This window comes from Mustelus asterias, chromosome 15 (assembly GCF_964213995.1).
Source record: "Mustelus asterias chromosome 15, sMusAst1.hap1.1, whole genome shotgun sequence".
Lineage (NCBI taxonomy): Eukaryota > Metazoa > Chordata > Chondrichthyes > Carcharhiniformes > Triakidae > Mustelus > Mustelus asterias.
Window position 1 is genome coordinate 72679969 of NC_135815.1, and position 18127 is coordinate 72698095.

At 42.0% G+C, this 18127-nt stretch overlaps 1 protein-coding gene across 12 annotated transcripts in view; it reads left to right on the forward strand.

Moving 5' to 3' along the window:
- The window catches only part of afdna (afadin, adherens junction formation factor a), a 220900-nt gene that overhangs the window by 178962 nt on the left and 23811 nt on the right, over positions 1-18127 (forward strand). For all 12 annotated transcript variants that reach the window (XR_013499669.1, XM_078230105.1, XM_078230109.1 and 9 more), the window contains 5 exons: positions 352-425; positions 972-1090; positions 6550-6744; positions 14546-14637; positions 16100-16279. Coding sequence is in view for 11 of the 12 variants with exons in the window: in XM_078230105.1 (XP_078086231.1) it covers positions 352-425; positions 972-1090; positions 6550-6744; positions 14546-14637; positions 16100-16279 (660 nt within the window). In the remaining variant the exon portion in view is untranslated. The remainder of the gene's footprint in view (positions 1-351; positions 426-971; positions 1091-6549; positions 6745-14545; positions 14638-16099; positions 16280-18127) is intronic.

The window sequence follows — 18127 nt, forward strand, 5'->3', positions numbered from 1 at the left end:
GCATGGCAGCCCGAGCTTGCAAAAACCTGACATTGACTAACCTTGAACCACTTCATGTGGTCATTTCCTTAAAGGTTTCTCTAAATAGATAAAAGCCAATAATCTGATTTCCATTTCTTTTTAAATTCTCGGATTCCCATTGGATATATTTAAATGATTGTTTCAACACTGCAACTCAAGAGCTGGATGAAAAGCTCTTGTGGGCCAGATGTGCCATTCTGGCATTTACTCACCCTTGCATAATTTAGCTTTTTGGAATGAATGATAGTTAAACAAATTTATCTATGAGCATTTTTTAATTCTGTAAAACAGGTGCTGTCTAATTGTGACTTTAATTCCTCATCTCCACAGGATGGTCGTTTGGCTGCAGGAGATCAGTTACTAAGTGTAGATGGCCGGAGTCTTGTCGGACTTTCCCAAGAAAGGTAATCCGTACTACTTTGGTTTGTCTACTGAATAAGTGCAATAAAAAACATCAATAATACTGTCATTTAGAAACTAATTGCAATGGGCAGCCTAAGCAATGTGGTCCATAAATTTGAGTTAAGGTGGTATGGTGGACATGAATGGTATCAAGACAAAATATCTGACTCCATGCCAGAATTTTAGTTTAAGCTGGCATTTTTCCCTTCTCCCTCACCCCTAAAGATAGGGAAAGAGCCTTAGAGGGACTGTAACCCTTCAAGATTGACTCTGCATACTTCCTACTGATCTGTTAAGTGATAGTAGAGGTTGGAGATCATGTTCCTTGACCACAGCTTCAGTCATAAATTAAGTATGCTGTAGGTAGACCACATGGGGAAGAAATAAAGAATGCAAACACTTGATTTTAAATTCAGCAGTTTTATTTAATCAGAAAATGGAATGGCTCTTTTGTGCAAACCTGGCACTTCATCAATTATAATTTCATGTGTCTTTAAACTACTGAAATTAACATTTAAATTATTCAAAGGAAATCATTTTTATTCCAGGGCAGCAGAGCTTATGACAAGAACTGGTTCCGTGGTCACCTTAGAAATAGCAAGACAAGGAGCTATTTACCATGGTTTGGCCACTCTACTCAACCAACCTTCTCCAATGATGCAAAGAGGTAAAAATATGAGGGTATTTTTCTAGTGAAAAACAAAAATATTCTGATGAAATGTCATCATTGACCTGAAACATTAACTCTGAGCACAGTTTTGGGCCAAGACCAAGTTGGGGTCACAACCCTGTATTGTGTAGGGAACAGTCACCGGGCAATGATTTTACCCCAAGCTGGCCAATTAGTGACTGACGGGTGGGCTATTGAAGCTGGAGGGCCAATAGGAGGAGTCTCTTCAGCACTGAATGAGATGAAGCCTGTAGTTCAGGTACGGGAAAAAAAGGGCACCTCCACCTTGAGGAGCCCTCTCTCCAACTTTCTAAACATTTTGATTTCAAAAAGCTTCCAAACTACCAATGCAGAGAGGAAATCCCTCCAAATGACAGCCTGCAGCTACAGTTGTAATCAGGCATGTGGAAAAGGACTCAGAGGCCACCTACAGGCATAGTCCCCAATACCTCGAGACCCAGAGCATGCCTGGAAAATTCCTGTCTGCCTTTTGATAATAGCCCTGAAATGAATTCAACCCTCTTAATTGTCTAATAACCTGCATCAAATGGCCGTTGGGCAGGGGGGTGCAGGGATGTCAGCAATCTCTGAATTTCAACATTTTTCCTTCAATGAATGTCATAAAAAAATAATTTAACTTATCACTCATCTTGGATCTTCTTTGCAAAATTAACTGTGAATTGGCCTATGTAATAATAATTTCACTTCTGAAATAATTCATTGTTTGAAAAATGTTTTCTAAATTCACTTTTTTAGTAAATTCATAGTTTATCTTGGCCACTTATGTCGCAAAACAACTGTTGGACAGTCAGTTGCTGTGTGTGCAACACAGCAATTAAATTAACTAATATTTTAAAAGCATAGTTAAAGTATTCCTTTGAACTTGGATGACATTGCGCATGGTGCAGATCGCATTAGAGTGGAGCGGGGTCAAAGAACAATACAGCACAGGAACAGGCCCTTTGGCCCTCCAAGCCTGCGCCGCTCATGTGCCCACTAGACCATTCTTTTGTATCCCTCTATTCCCAGTCTGTTCATGTGGCTATCTAGATAAGTCTTAAAGGATCCCAGCATGTCTGCCTCAATCACCTTGCTTGGCAGTGCATTCCAGGTGCCCACCACCCTCTGTGTAAAATACGTCCCCCTGACATCTGTGTTGAACCTTGCCCCCCTCACCTTGAACCCGTGACCCCTTGTGTTCGTCACCTCCGACCTGGGAAAAAGCTTCCCACTGTTCACCCTATCTATGCCCTTCATTATTTTATACACCTCTATTAGGTCGCCCCTCATCCTCCGTCTTTCCAGGGAGAACAACCCCAGTTTACCCAATCTCTCCTCATAGCTAAGACCCTCCATACCAGGCAACATCCTGGTAACCTTTTCTGTACTCTCTCTAAAGCCTCCACGTCCTTCTGGTAGTGTGGCGACCAGAACTGGACACAGTATTCCAAATGTGGCCTAAGCATCGTTCTATACAGCTGCAACATCATATGCCAACTTTTATATTCTATGCCCCGTCTAATAAAGGCAAGCATGCCATATGCCGCCTTCACCACCCTCTCCACCTGTGCTGCCACCTTTAAGGATCTGTGGACTTGTACACCCAGGTCCCTCTGTGTGTCTATACTCCTGATGGTTCTGCCATTTATTGTATAGCTCCCCCTTACATTAGATCTACTGAAATGCATCACTTCGCATTTATCTGGATTAAATTCCATCTGCCATTTCTCCACCCAATGTTCCAGCCTATCTATATCCTGCTGTATTCTCTGAATGTTCATCACTATCCGCAACTCCAGCAATCTTCGTGTCATCCTCAAACTTACTGATCACACCAGTTGCATCTTCCTCCAAATCATTTATATATATATATATATAAAAAAATCACAAACAGCAGAGGTCCCAGTACAGAGCCCTGCGGAACACCACTAGTCACAGACCTCCAACCGGAAAAAGACCCCTCCACTGCTACCCTCTGTCTTCTATGGCTAAGCCAGTTCTCCACCCATCTAGCTAGTTCACCTTTTATCCCGTGAGATTTAACCTTTTGCACCAGCCTGCCATGAGGGACCTTGTCAAATGCTTTACTAAAATCCATGTAGACGACATCCACGGCCCTTCCCTCGTCAATCGTTTTTGTCACCACCTCAAAAAAACTCAACCAAATTTGTGAGGCATGACCTCCCTCGTGCAAAATCATGCTGTCTATCGCTAATGAGATTATTCAGGATATATGCGCATATATCCTATCTCTAAGAATCCTCTCCAACAACTTCCCTACCACGGACGTCAAGCTCACCGGCTTATAATTACCCGGGTTATCCTTGCTACCCTTCTTAAATAACAGGACCACTTTTGCTATCCTCTAATCCTCTGGGACCTCACCTGTGTCCAGTGAAGAGACAAAGATTTCTGTTAGAGGCCCAGCAATTGCATCTCTCGCCTCCCTGAGGAGTCTAGGATAGATGCCATCCGGCCCTGGGGATTTGTCTGTCTTAATGTTTCCTAAAAAACCTAACACTTCCTCCCTTGAGATTTTTTCTAACGGGTCAACACATCTCTCTGAGACAATACCAGTCAACATGTCCCTCTCCTTTGTGAATACTGATGCAAAGTATTTGTTTAGGATCTCACCTACTTCCTTTGGTTCTAAGCATAATTCCCCTCCTTTGTCCCTGAGAGGTCCGATTCTTTCCCTAACAACCCTCTTGTTCCTAACGTATGTATAAAATGCCTTAGGATTCTCCTTAATCCTGTCTGCCAAGGACATTTCGTGATCCCTTTTTGCCCTTCTAACTCCCTGTTTGAGTTATTTTCTACTTTCTCTGTGTTCCTCCAGTGCTCCATCTGTTTTTAGCTGCCTGGACCTCATGTATGCCTCTTTTTTTCTTTTTGATTAGACCCACAATTTCACTGGCTATCCACGGCTCTCGAATCCTACCTTTCCTATCCTTCCACTTTACAGGCACATGCCTGTCCTGCAGTCCTATCAACTGCTCCTTAAAAGACTCCCACATGCCAGATGTGGATTTACCCTCGAACAGCCTCTCCCAATCAATAGCCACCAAATCCTGCCTAATCCAGCTGTAGTTAGCCTTCCCCCAATTCAGTACCTTACCCATAGGACAACACATCTTTTTCCATTACTATCGTAAAGTTTACAGAATTGTGGTCACTATTTGCCACATGTTCCTCCACTGCAACTTTGACCTGACCAGGCTCATTCCCCAGTACTAGGTCCAGTATAGCCCCCTCTCTAGTTGGACTGTCAACATATTGTTCCAAAGAACCTTCGTGTACGCATTTTATAAATTCTTCCCCATCCAGGCCCCCAGCCCTAAGCGATTTCCAGTCTATGTGAGGGAAATTAAAATCTCCCACTACAACAACCCTATTTTTTCTGCACCTGTCCAGAATCTCCTTACATAACCATTCCTCAACTTCCTGTGGGCTGTTGGGAGGCCTGTAGTATACCCCCAGCATAGTGACTGCAGAGAATTGTGGGTGAAGGGTTTAGCGTGTTCAATGCCGGCACAAAACATCATTACAATCCTCCGAGCCACCGCTCCCAGACATAATCTAGTTCCCACCAGATAAGAGCAGGAACCAGATTGTAATAATTAAATGTGCTTAAGTTTGTTTGAGGCCAGAGTTTCCCTGCTCCCAGGACTTTTTCACCTTTGGGGGCAGCGAGAATCCAGCAAAAATCACTTGATTCCCTCCACAAACGGATGGGGCCTGGATGTAATGAAGAGGGGTCCATTGGGAGGGCACCGATGCCAATGATCTTGGTTAAGGAGTGGGTTTGGGGAAGCATCCCTTCAATGGGAAAAGGGGAGAGTGTCCCCGATGTCTGTGGAATCGGGGAGGGGGTTTCAATTTGACTGAGATTGGGGAGCACTTTAAAAACAGTGCCTGACCTTGTGAAGCCACGCATGCTGCTGTATTTAGGCCCTGGGCCTATCAGAAAAGGTGCAAAACTCACCCTTCTTCAAATAATGACTAAGTGTGGAGAAATTGCGATCTGACCCGGTTTTCTCACCCAAAATGATGCTGTCAATTTTTGGAAAAATTCCACGCTGTATCTCTGATCCTGAGCAAAATTCCATTTAAGCAGGCAGTTTATACTTGGAATTATACATCTCAAATACAATGTATTGAGAGTGTTATTGTGTGTTCATTATACAAAATAGGGCAGTGGGAAAGGAGATCATGGGTGTAATCCTCCATCTGTGTGTTCCTAATCTTGCAATTGTGTTTAACTTAAAATTTGATCATTACTTCCGCTGTTGAATAATTTACTTTTTAACACTGTTGATTTTTCCTTCAACCTGCAAGCAAGGTGAGAATGTTACATGAATTTGGCAGATATCAGTTTTCAAATTGTAAGCCACTTATATTTTTATACAGGTATTTTGTTATATTGGAATCTTAATGAGTCATTCTAAAACACAGTCACAAGATGCAACAGTTACAAGTTAATGTCCAGATGTATTTGTGTATAACTAAGAATTATACCATTAATATATTTTGGAGGGGCGGCAAGGACTATTAATCCAGAAACTCAACTAATGTTCTGGGGACCCGGGTTCAAATCACGCCATAGCAGATGGTGGAATTTGAATTCAATAAAAAAAATAAAATCTGGAATTAAGAATCTACTGATGACCATGAAACCATTGTCGATTGTTGTTAAAAACCCATCTGGTTTCCTTTAGGGAAGGAAATCTGCTGTCATTACCTGGTCTGGCCTATATGTGACTCCAGAGCCACAGCAATGTGCTTGACTCTCACTGCTCTTGGGCAATTGGGATGGGCAATAAATGCTGGCCAACCAGTGACGCTGGTGTCCCACGAATGAATAAACAAAAATCAATAGATATACGTAATCCAAATTTTAGTGATTTCAACCTCTACATATATCAGGGCATTGTTCGGTCAGGTGGGGGAGGGAAAAAAAGAAGTTCCCCTCTTATTGTAAATTCAAATAAACCTCTCTGGTTTATTTCAAGTTTTCTTCTGCCATAACCATTCACTGCTATTCTTTTATTTCTAGCTAAACTCTTGTACTCCTTTTGCATTTTTTTGTGATTATTCATATTTTGCTATAATGTGTGTCTAACTGCAAACAAACCAATTTGGGGTAATTGTTTTACCCAGTTCAAAATTGTTATTGCATTATCTTTTCTATTTTGACCAACTTGAATAGATGAGCCCACTAGCAAGGGATCAGGCGAGCAAATTATCTTTCATTTGGGAAAAAAACAGTAATAGGTGGTAATTTATTAATACTGTGTGCATAATTTGTTTTTTAAAACTGCATATCCAATTTTCAAAACTTTAAGAACCATATGCTGCAAGGTTAGTAGTTGACAAATATACCTTTTAAGAGGTTTGTGGTTTGCCTAGCTCTTAAAATAAAATTTGGAAATGAGTAATCTTTTTTCCATTTTTAGCCTCTGATCGCCGTGGCACAGGGAAGCCTCGCCCAAAGAGTGAAGGCTTTGAATTGTACAATAGTAATCCTCAGAATGGAACACCTGAAAATTCCCCAATGGGTTGGACAGAATACACAGAACCAAAGAAACCACCTGGGGATGAAAGACTGTTGAAGAACCGAGCTGATCATCGATCTAGTCCCAATGTTGCAAGTAAGCACACAGTCCTAGATCATCTTGTTGTCAGTTGCTTTGAGGCACACCTTTGTAACTTTAATTACCTGGCCCAACACTCTTCAACTGCCTCATCAATGACTTTCCTTCCATCATAAGGTCAGAAGTAGCAATGTTAAGTGATGATTGCACAATGTTCAGAAGCATTTGTGACTCCTCAGCTACTGAAGCAGTCCATGTCTAAATGTAACAAGAACCGGACAATATCCAGGCTTGGGCTGACAAGTGATAAGTAACATTCATGCCAAACAAGTGCCAGTCAATGACCATCTCCAACAAGAGAGAAGCTTAACTATTGCCCCTTGATGTTCCATGGTATTATCATCGCTGAATACCCCACTATCAACATCATTGGGGTTATCATTGACAAACTGAACTGGACTAGCCATATAATACATAATACATAAAGGGCAAAAGAGTAACAAGGGAGAGAATAGAGCCTCTTAAGGATCAACAAGGACATCTATGTGCGGATCCACAAGAGATGAGTGAGATCCTAAATGAATATTTCTCATCAGTATTTACTGTTGAGAAAAGCATGGATGTTGGGGAACTTGGGGAAATAAATAGTGATGTCTTGAGGAAGGTACATATTACAGAGAAAGAGGTGCTGTAAGTCTTAAAGCGCATCAAGGTAAATAAATCCCTGGGACCTGATGAAATGTATCCCAGGACATTGTGGGAGACTAGGGAGGAAATTGTGGGTCCCCTGGCAGAGATATTAGAATCATCGATAGTCACGGGTGAGGTGCCTGAAGATTGGAGGATGGCAAATGTTGTGCCTTTGTTTAAAAAGGACTGCAGGGAAAAGCCTGAGAACTACAGGCCAGTGAGCCTCACATCTGTGGTGGGTAAGTTGTTGGAAGGTATTTTGAGAGACAGGATCTACAGGCATTTAGAGATGCAAGGACTGATTAGGGACAGTCAGCGTGGCTTTGTGAGTGGAAAATCATGTCTCTCAAATTTAAGAGTTTTTTGAAGGTGTAACCAAGAAGGTAGATGAGGGCAGTGCAGTTGATGTTGTCTACATGGACTTTAGCAAGGCCTTTGACAAGGTACCACATGGTAGGTTGTTGCATAAATCTCTCGGGATCCAGGGTGAGGTATCTAAATGGATACAAAACTGGCTTCTTGACAGAAGCCAGAGGGTGGTTGTAGAGGGTTGTTTTTCAAACTGGAGGCCTATGACCAGCGGTGTGCCTCAGGGATCAGTTATTTGTCATTTATATTAATGATTTGGATGAGAATATAGGAGGCATGATTAGTAAGTTTGCAGATGACACCAAGATTGGTGGCATAGTGGATAGTGAAGAAAGTTATCTCCGATTGCAATGGGATCTTGATCAATTGGGCCAGTGGGCTGACAAGTGGCAGATGGAGTTTCATTTAGATAAATGCAAGGTGATGCATTTTGGTAGATTGAACCAGGGCAAGACTTACTCAGTTAATGGTAGGGCGTTGGGGAGAGTTACAGAACAAAGAGATCTAGGGGTACATGTTCATAGCTCCTTGAAAGTGGAGTCACAGGAGGACAGAGTGCTGATGAAGCCACACTTGGGATACTGTGTACAGTTCTTTCTGCTCGCCCTATATAGAAACGATATTGTTAAACTGGAAAGAGTGCAGAAAAGATTTACTGGGATGCTACCGGGACTTGATGAATTGAGTTATAAGGAGAGGCTGGATAGACTGGGACTTTTTTTCTCTGGATCGTAGAAGGCTGAGGGGTGATCTTATAGAGGTCTATAAAATAATGAGGGACATAGATCAGCTAGATAGTCAATATCTTTCCCCAAAGGTAGGGGAGTCTAAAACTAGAGGGCATGGGTTTAAGGTGAGAGGGGAGAGATACAAAAGTGTCCAGAGGGGCAATTTTTTCTCTCTCAGGATGCTGAGTGTCTGGAACAAGCTGCCAGAGGTAGTAGTAGAGGCTGGTATAATTTTGTCTTCTAAAAATCACTTAGACAGTTACATGGGTAAGAGGGATATGGGCCAAATGCGGGCGATTGGGATTAGCTTAGGGGTTTAATAAAAAAAAAGCTGGCATGGACAAGTTGGGCCGAAGGGCCTGTTTCCATGCTGTAAACTTCTATGACTCTATAAATTCTGTGGTTACGAGAGCAGGTCAGAGGCTAAGAATCCTACAACAATCCTGGCAGCAATCTTCAGCCAGAAATGCCAAGTGGATGATCCATCTCTGCATCCTCCAGTGGTCTCCAGCATCTCAGATGCCAGTCTCCAGCCAATTCAATTCATTCCACATGATATCAAGAAACGGCTGGAGGCACTGGATACTGCAAAGGCAATGGGCCCTGACAACATTCCGGTGATAGTACTGAAGACCTGTGCTTTAGAACTTGCCGCTCCCCTAGTCAAGCTCTTCCAGTACAGTTACAACACTGACATCGACCCAACAATGTGGAAAATTGCCCAGGTATGTCCTGTACGCAAAAAGCCAGACAAATTTTTGGATTCATAGAAGAAATCATAGAAACCCTACAGTGCAGGAGGAGGCCATTCGGCCCATCGAGTCTGCACCGACCACAATCCCACCCAGGCCCTACCCCCACATATTTACCCGCTAATCCCTCTAACCTACACATCCCAGGACTCTAAGGGGCAATTTTTAACCTGGCCAATCAACCTAACCCGCACATCTTTGGACTGGAGGCAGGTTGCTAGCGGAGTGCCACAGGGATCAGTGCTTGGTCCTCTGCTCTTTGTGATTTTTATTAATGACTTAGAGAAGGGGGCTGAAGGGTGGATCAGTAAATTTGCTGATGACACCAAGATTGGTGGAGTAGTGGATGAGGTGGAGGGCTGTTGTAGGCTGCAAAGAGACATAGGATGCAAAGCTGGGCTGAAAAATGGCAAATGGAGTTTAACCCTGATAAATGTGAGGTGATTCATTTTGGTAGGACTAATTTAAATGTGGATTACAAGGTCAAAGGTAGGGTTCTGAAGACTGTGGAGGAACAGAGAGATCTTGGGGTCCATATCCACAGATCTCTAAAGGTTGCCACTCAAGTGGATAGAGCTGTGAAGAAGGCCTATAGTGTGTAAATTAACTTTTATTAACAGGGGGTTGGAGTTTAAGAGCCGTGGGGTTATGCTGCAACTGTACAGGACCTTGGTGAGACCACATTTGGAATATTGTGTGCAGTTCTGGTCACCTCACTATAAGAAGGATGTGGAAGCGCTGGAAAGAGTGCAGAGGAGATTTACCAGGATGCTGCCTGGTTTGGAGGGTAGGTCTTATGAGGAAAGGTTGAGGGAGCTAGGGCTGTTCTCTCTGGAGCGGAGGAGGCTGAGGGGAGACTTAATAGAGGTTTATAAAATGATGAAGGGGATAGATAGTGAACGTTCAAAGACTATTTCCTCGGGTGGATGGAGCTATTACAAGGGGGCATAACTATAGGGTTCGTGGTGGGAGATACAGGAAGGATATCAGAGGTAGGTTCTTTACGCAGAGAGTGGTTGGGGTGTGGAATGGACTGCTTGCAGTAATAGTGGAGTCAGACACTTTAGGAACATTTAAGCGGTTATTGGATAGGCACATGGAGCACACCAGGATGATAGGGAGTGGGATAGCTTGATCTTGGTTTCAGATAAAGCTCGGCACAACATCGTGGGCTGAAGGGCCTGTTCTGTGCTGTACTGTTCTATCTATCCTATCTAAATCCAACCCAATCAATTACCGCCCAATCAGTCTACTCTCAATCATCAATAAAGTGATGGAAGGGATCATTGACAGTGCTATCAAGCAACACCTGCTCAGCAATAACCTGCTCAGTGACGCCCAGTTTGGGTTTCGCCAGGGTCACTCAGCTCCTGACCTCATTACAGCCTTGGTTCAAACATGAACGAAAGAGCTGAATTCCAGAGGTGTGGTGAGAGTGACAGCCCTTGACATCAAGGGCACATTCGATCAAGTGTGGAATCAAGGAGGCCTAGCAAAACTGGAATCAATGGGTATCGGGGGCAAATGCTCCGCTGATTGGAGTCATACCTGGTACATAGGACGATGGTTGGAGGGGGGTTAGTCATCAGTTCCAGGACATCTCTGCAGGAGTCCCTCGGGGTAGTGTCCTAGGCCCAACAGTCTTCAGCTGCTTCATGAATGACCTTCCCTCCATCATATAGTCAGAAATGGGGATGTTCGCCAATGCTCAGCACCAATTGTGACTCCTCAGATATTGAGGCACTTCATGTTCAAATGCAACAAGATCTGGAGAGTATCCAGGCTTGAGCTGACAAGTGGCAAGTAACATTCGTGCCACACAAATGCCAGGCAATGACCATCACCAATAAGAGACACCCAACTACCATCCCTTGACATTCAGTGGTGTTACCATCACTGAATCCCGCACTGTCAACATCCTTGGGGTTACCATTGACCAGAAATTCAACTGGACTCACCACACAAACACAGTGACTACAAGAGCAGGTCAGAGGTTAGGAATACTGCGGTGAGTAGCTCACCCCCTGACTCCCCAAAGCCTATAGTCAGGAGTATGATGGAAAACTCCCCACTTGCTAGGATGGGTGCAGCTCCAACAACACTCGGAAAGCTTGACACCATCCAGGACAAAGCAGCCTGCTTGATTGGCACCACATCTACAAACATCCACTCCCTCCACCACCGATGCTCATTAGCAGCAGTGTGCACGATCTACAAGATGCACTGCAGCAATTCACCAAAGATCCTTAGACAGCATCTTCCAAACCCATGACCACTTCCATCTATAAGGACAAGGGCAGCAGATGCATGGGTACGCCACCACTTGTGAGTTTCCCTCCAAGCCACTCACCATCCTAACGTGAAAATATATCACCATCCCTTCGTAATCGCTGGGTCAAAATCCTGGAATTCTCTCCCAACAGCATTGTGAGTCAACCCACAGCACATGGACTGCAGCGATTCAAGACGGCAGTTCACCACCACCTTCAAGGGCAACTAGAGATGGGCAATAAAAGCTGGCTAGCCAGCAATGCCCATGCCCCATGAATAAATTTTTTAAAAACCTGTAACTAACCTGACTCCACAAAGCCTGCCCACTATCTACGAGGCAATCAGGAGTGTGATGGAATACTCTCCACTTGCCTGGATGAGTGTCTGAGGCATTAGGTTTGGTTCCATGTTTGTTGAGGGTGACTCAGTTCACAAGGAATATATACTCTTGGTGAGTTAAAGAAAATTGCTTGACATGCAGATTGTCTCTGATTTAAATTTCTGTATGGCTAATGCATCTTGGATAATGCTGTGGTAAATCTGTATTTATTTGTCTTGTATCAATGTGTTTCTTAATTGGAAGGAAAATTTGATAACATTTCAATATTCAAAGGTGATGTAACTTAATTATATTTATGAAATTTGCAAGTAACAATTGCAGTCAATATAATGTAGAGCAATTGAAAAACATTCAGGCCATTAATGGGGCAATACTTTTCATGCTTAAAATTGTAAACTAGCCGCTTATTCCAGTATTATAAAACTGAACAAAGTACCAATCCTTGCTGTTCAGTTATTCAGTCATTGAATGGTTTCAGCGTAAAAGGAGATAATTCAGCTCTTTGTGTCAACTTTCTGCAAGAGCACCTCAGAGGGTCCCTCTCCCCAACCTTTTGCATGTAATAGTGGTAGCCCTGTGACCCTGCATAGCTTTTCTTTTCAGTACTTATCCAATTCCCTTTCGAAGACCCTGATTGTAACTGCCTCAGGTAGTGCATTTCTGATACCATTTTCTGGATTTTTTTCCCCTTTGTCTCCTTATTAGTTCTTTTGCCAACCATTTATAAATTGGTGTCCTCTGGTTCTCAATGGGAACAGATTTGTCTTTCTACTTTGTCCAGCACAAATGATATTAAACATTTCCATTAAATCTCATTTCAGCCTTTGCTTTGAGAACAATTCCAGTTTGTCAAATCTATCCACAGAACTGACCTACAATACCTTTTATAGCCATCTCAGCTATCATAACAGACACACTATTTTAGTTGGCACTGAACCAGAGATTTATACAAGTTCTCTATCACTTCATTGAAATTATGCTTTATGCCGAACCCAGGATCCCATATGCCTTTTTACCCACTTTCTTAAATTGCCCTATCACCATCAACGATTTGTGCTCAAAGACCCCCCAAGTGTCTCTGTTCCTGTACCCCATCTAGAATTGTATCCTTAGTTTATATTGTCTTTGTTTTTCCGAGGAAAATGTACAACTAACAAACCTCTACAATAAATTTCATCTGCAAAACATGTCCACCCATTCCATTTTATCCTCTTGAAGCCCATCACTATCCATCCTCTGTTCAGAGTACTACCAAAGTTTGTATCATCTGTAAATTTTGAAATTGTCTCAAATCTAAATCATTAACATATCAAGGAAAGCAGTCGTCCTAGTACTGAGCCCTGGGAAACCCCACTGTAAATCCTCTTCTCGTCCAAAAGCATAACAGCTCAGTGCTACTTTGTTTTCTGTCATTCAGCCAAATTTGGCCATGCTGCCACTTTCCCTTTTACTCTGTGAGCTTCAGGTTCATTGACGGCGTGCTATTTGGGACTAAAAGCCTTTTGGAAGTCTGTTTACAGCACACCAACTGCATTACTCTCATCAACTAGTAATCTAGAGATTACTATTTTTGAAATCCTGCTTGCTAGTCTACCTGCAGGACCTCATCTCTTTTTCTACCTATGTCATTGGTACCACGGTCTTTCAGTTGACCTTCTGATTGTTCAGCAGCTCCTAAGTGGCATCACTGAACCTGGCAGGAGACAACATACCATATGGATTCAATTCTGTGACCACAGAAGTGCCTTTCTGTTTGCCAGACTATAGAATCCCTTATTTCTTTTGCTTTCCCAATCATCCTCCTGTCTCCCCTGTACAGACGAGACATCTATTGTGCTGCAGACATTGCTGTGGCTGCACTCCCCTATAAAAGATCACTCACCAGAATTGAAAACTGGATAATAGTTGGAGAGCGAGATGCACTCTGGCTACCTGTCAGGACCTTCTTGACTATCTGGCAGTCACTCCTATCACGGAGGAACTGCACTGATGCCAGCTGCTGCTCAAGTTCTGAAACCTGGAGCTCAAGCTGTTGATGACATTTCCTGCACATGTGGTTGTCCATGGCATGAGAAGCATCTTGGAGTTTGCACATGAAACAGAATATGCACTGCCTGGAACTAAAGTGCCCAGCCATGTGTCTATTTATTCGACTAACTAAACTTGAGGGAAATCAACTAAAGACTTGTGTATATATATTTTAAAAATCTGCCAGCAACTCCCCAATCAACACCTTCCCTTTTTTTAACCTTACTCCTCCCTGATGTTTAAGCTCACTCCATTCTGTTAGATCCCCCCACAGGTCTCTTTCAGGTCCACACATCTCTTTCAGGTCCACACATCTCTTCAGGCTCTCTAGTTAGCTAATTCCCCACTTGTTATCCCATGAGGTCACTGCCATTTGTTCTGGGACTATTGTATAATGGCTCCATTTGGCTCCCATTTGTTCTGGGACTATTGTATAATGGCTCCCTGCTGATACTTGTTGGTCTCTAGGCTCTTAGGCTTGCACTCTGACTCTTGGACACTCTTCTGTTTTCTAAGCTATTGTGATGTCTATTATTTGTCATCAATTATCAGCCATAAAATCCAAACATTTTGGAAGAAGTTTCTAATTTAATGTGTTGGGCATAATTAATTCATACGTTGGTGTTGAAGTAAATAATCCACACTGTCCTAACTCAATGTTGTTGTTTTTGGCTGAGAAGACCAACCTCCAAGTCCTGGAGCAAAGCCAGTTTATTCTACTGCACCTACCTCCAAAATCCAATCGGTCTCCACTGGGAACCTTTGTGCTGAGGTCAGTATTTATATAGTTTTTGGGTGATTAGTGGTTTAATCAATAACAAATGGTTCAAACTATTAAATATAGCCATCGGGAAAATTGCACTAGAGTGTTGAACAAGCTCCCTGACATGTTCTTCCTTTTTGTGCTTTTTTGGAGCTGGCTATGCAATGGTGATAGCAACCCACCTGCCAGAGGCAGGAATGCAATCAAGCTAATTAAGGAGCCACTTAACAGCTATTATTGCAACAATTTTGCCAGCATCGTGCAGGGTTCCCACTGTGTTTGTGCCCCAAGAATTGAGGGAAAGGCAACTGTACAGATGGAGGTTGAAGCAGAATTATTGCTGAAGGAGATTTAAATGTTTCGAGCAGAAAATGGCATGGCTGCTATCATCCCACAGTCTTGCCTTTAAATCTGGAATTCCTGGAGAGAGATGTCTCTGATCATCATGGGCCTAATGATGTCTCAGCTGCTTCCTGATACTGATGTGATTCCAATGCAAGCCTGCCACTCCTTGTGCTTCAGCAATGCTTCCACCGGTGATAGTGTGGGCTACCAGCCTCCCTTGTGGTGGGATGCACTGTTTGAAGCCCTACCTGCAGAATCCTCCCAGCATTCCCAATTGAGCAGCGAACACTGAGGTGACCTACCAGTTGTCTGCCTTGAGTGACTTCATGACTCAGAAATGACCCTTACACTGGAGGCATAATTCAGTCTGTGGTTCAATTAAACAAGCCTGACAGCAGCAACACAATGAACTATGTTGCTAATTTATAACTGAGAGGAAGACCTTTCCAAATGCTGTGTGATTTAATACCAAATTGGATAAGATTACATTATAGTGTTTTTATTTCTTTGCTACAATCCCAATGTATTTTTACAATGTAGTGTACCTCCTAAAATCCTGCATATGTTTGATGCACAAGGACACTAGACTGTCCAAATGATTGAAAACCTGATCCTTGAGCTTCACCTAAGACTATTTGTCAGGACAGAATGTAATCTTTGTCATCTGAAAAATTCATTCACTATTACAAAAAAACAAAGAGATTGGGATCTCACAATTGGGTTAAATCTAGGCCTGTGAAGTATGCTGGGAACATACTACCAGCTTTCATACCAGCTGTTGAGAGATCTTGAAAGATGGGGATTTAAAAAAATAATGTGCATTTGAATTGAAATCGTGCTAGCAATTTTGTTTGTTTTTTGGAAGAAATCAAAACTGTCATTTTTAATAATACCCCTTTATCCAAGGCCTGTTTGTAGATTTTACATAATTCTTAAACAGCATCTATTCTGATAAATACCTAACGCTCTTTTTTTTTAAGAAGTGTCTTTTTATAAAAGTTCAATAGCAATCATATATTATGCATGATATATTTCTTGTAGCCTCTAAATTATTTATGCTTGATATTTTTAATTCATATATCATGAATGGCTGTTGGTTCAATTAAATTGCTAATTCTACTTTTAGGAGCAAGTATTGCCTACAAGACCTGAAGCCTATCCAATTCCCACACAAACATATGCCAGAGAATATTTTACCTTCCCAACTTCCAGATCCCAGGATAGAGTGAGTCCTGTCCCTGGACAATGGCAACACTATGATGAGAGAGCAATGATGCAGGAGCAGCCCATCAGTGCCGCAATACAGGTAAAGCCTATGTTTATGGAGTATTATCCAGGCAATAGTTAAATAGAAGAAATCATCCAAAGTGTTTTTGATACAAAAGATTATGAAAATGTTAGATTGAGCTGCAGTGCTGATTTGTATATTGTTCCTGTATTATAGAATACCTAGTAATTTGATAAATAACTCCTGATTTTAGGTTTACTAGTACTGTGTTTCTCCTAAAGAGGGGAGACTGCATTTTAATTCATACTGCCCGATCTGGTGCTGTCTTTTAAATACCCTCAGGAATAAAAAAAAAGGTGGTAGCTTCTCCGAAGTGATGGGTTTTCTTTCAAAACTGTATGTTAAGTGTAGCAAAAGCTGTAGAGTTGAGCTCTAGCTGGATTGTGTAACATAACCCTATTTAATATCAGTACAGAGTGGCTTATGTTAGTTGGGCTGTTTTGACTTAAAATACAATGTTTCAGGTGAAATTCAGACAAGTTAAGGCTTAGGACATTTTTATAACTATTAAACATTCAGTTAAGTAAGCAAATCCAAAGTTTATGGGGTCCTAAGCTGTTCTCAATGGGGAAGGGATAACAAGTTCAAAAACGAACAAAAGTTGAAGAAGGAACTACAATAGATGACACCAGAAATGATCAAAGGACAAGATTAAACTGTTTAAAAGGAATGAAATAGACAACTGATGAGCTAAAATTAGAGATTGGGAGAAAAAAATATTTTGACTCTTGCATATGTTGCAAGGGTGTTTAATTTACTTTAGCCATACCTTAATTGCAACACATTGCCATTAACTGAATAAAAAAGCAGCTTTGCAGTCTTCATGAAATGTTTGAAGAATTACTCTGTGCAAGTTACTCCACATGCTCCTGCATGTACAAAAATATAGTAGTGACTGCACTTCAAAATCGGTTCATAGTTTTTCAAAACTCATAGATTTGAATTATTTTAGGAAATTCAATAGATGTGATAGGGCATGATATAATTGGAACACAACACAAGATATAGGAGTAAATAATTTAACCCCAGAGCCTGCTCCATCATTCGATAAGATTGTGATTGATTTGATTGTGGCCTTGACTCCGCTTTCCTGTCTTCCCCATGATCATTGACACCCTTGTCAGTCAAAAATCTATCTAACTCCATTCTGAATATATTCAATGATGTAGCATCCCCACTTGTCTCTTGGGAAGAGAATTCCACAGACTAACAACCTGCTGAGAAAAAATTTCCCCTCCTTGGCCTGAAATGGGAGACCCCTAATTTTTAAACTGTACGCCCGATTTCTAGATTTCTTGCAAGGTGAAACATCCACAGTATCCACACTGTCGAGTCCCACAAGATCTTGTATGTTTCAATAAGATCACCTCTCATTCTTCTGAAGCCTAATGGGTATAAAGATAACTTCCCTCATAAGTCAATCCCTACATCCCAGGAATCAGTCGAGTGAACCTTCGCTGCACTGCTTCCAATGCAATTATATATTTAAGTATCACAGGAAAACAGATTTGTTACAGTGCAGGAGGCGGCCATTTGACCCATCATATCTTCACTAGCTCTCCAAATGAGCATTAACTGAAGTTTTGCATCCCAGCAACCATTCGTGTAAACCTCTTCTGCGCTCTTTCAATGCATTCACGTCCTTCCTATAGTGTGGCATTCAGAACTGTGCACAGTACTCCAGCTGAGTTCTAGCTAGGGTCTTGTATAAGTTCAGCATAACCTTCTTGCTCTTGTATTCTATGCACCTATCAATGAAGTCCAGGATGTTATGTTTTATTAACTGCTCGGTTAAAGAGACCAAAACTGTACATGGTACTCTAAATGCGGTTTCAATTTGGCCCTGTATAGCTATAACAACATTTC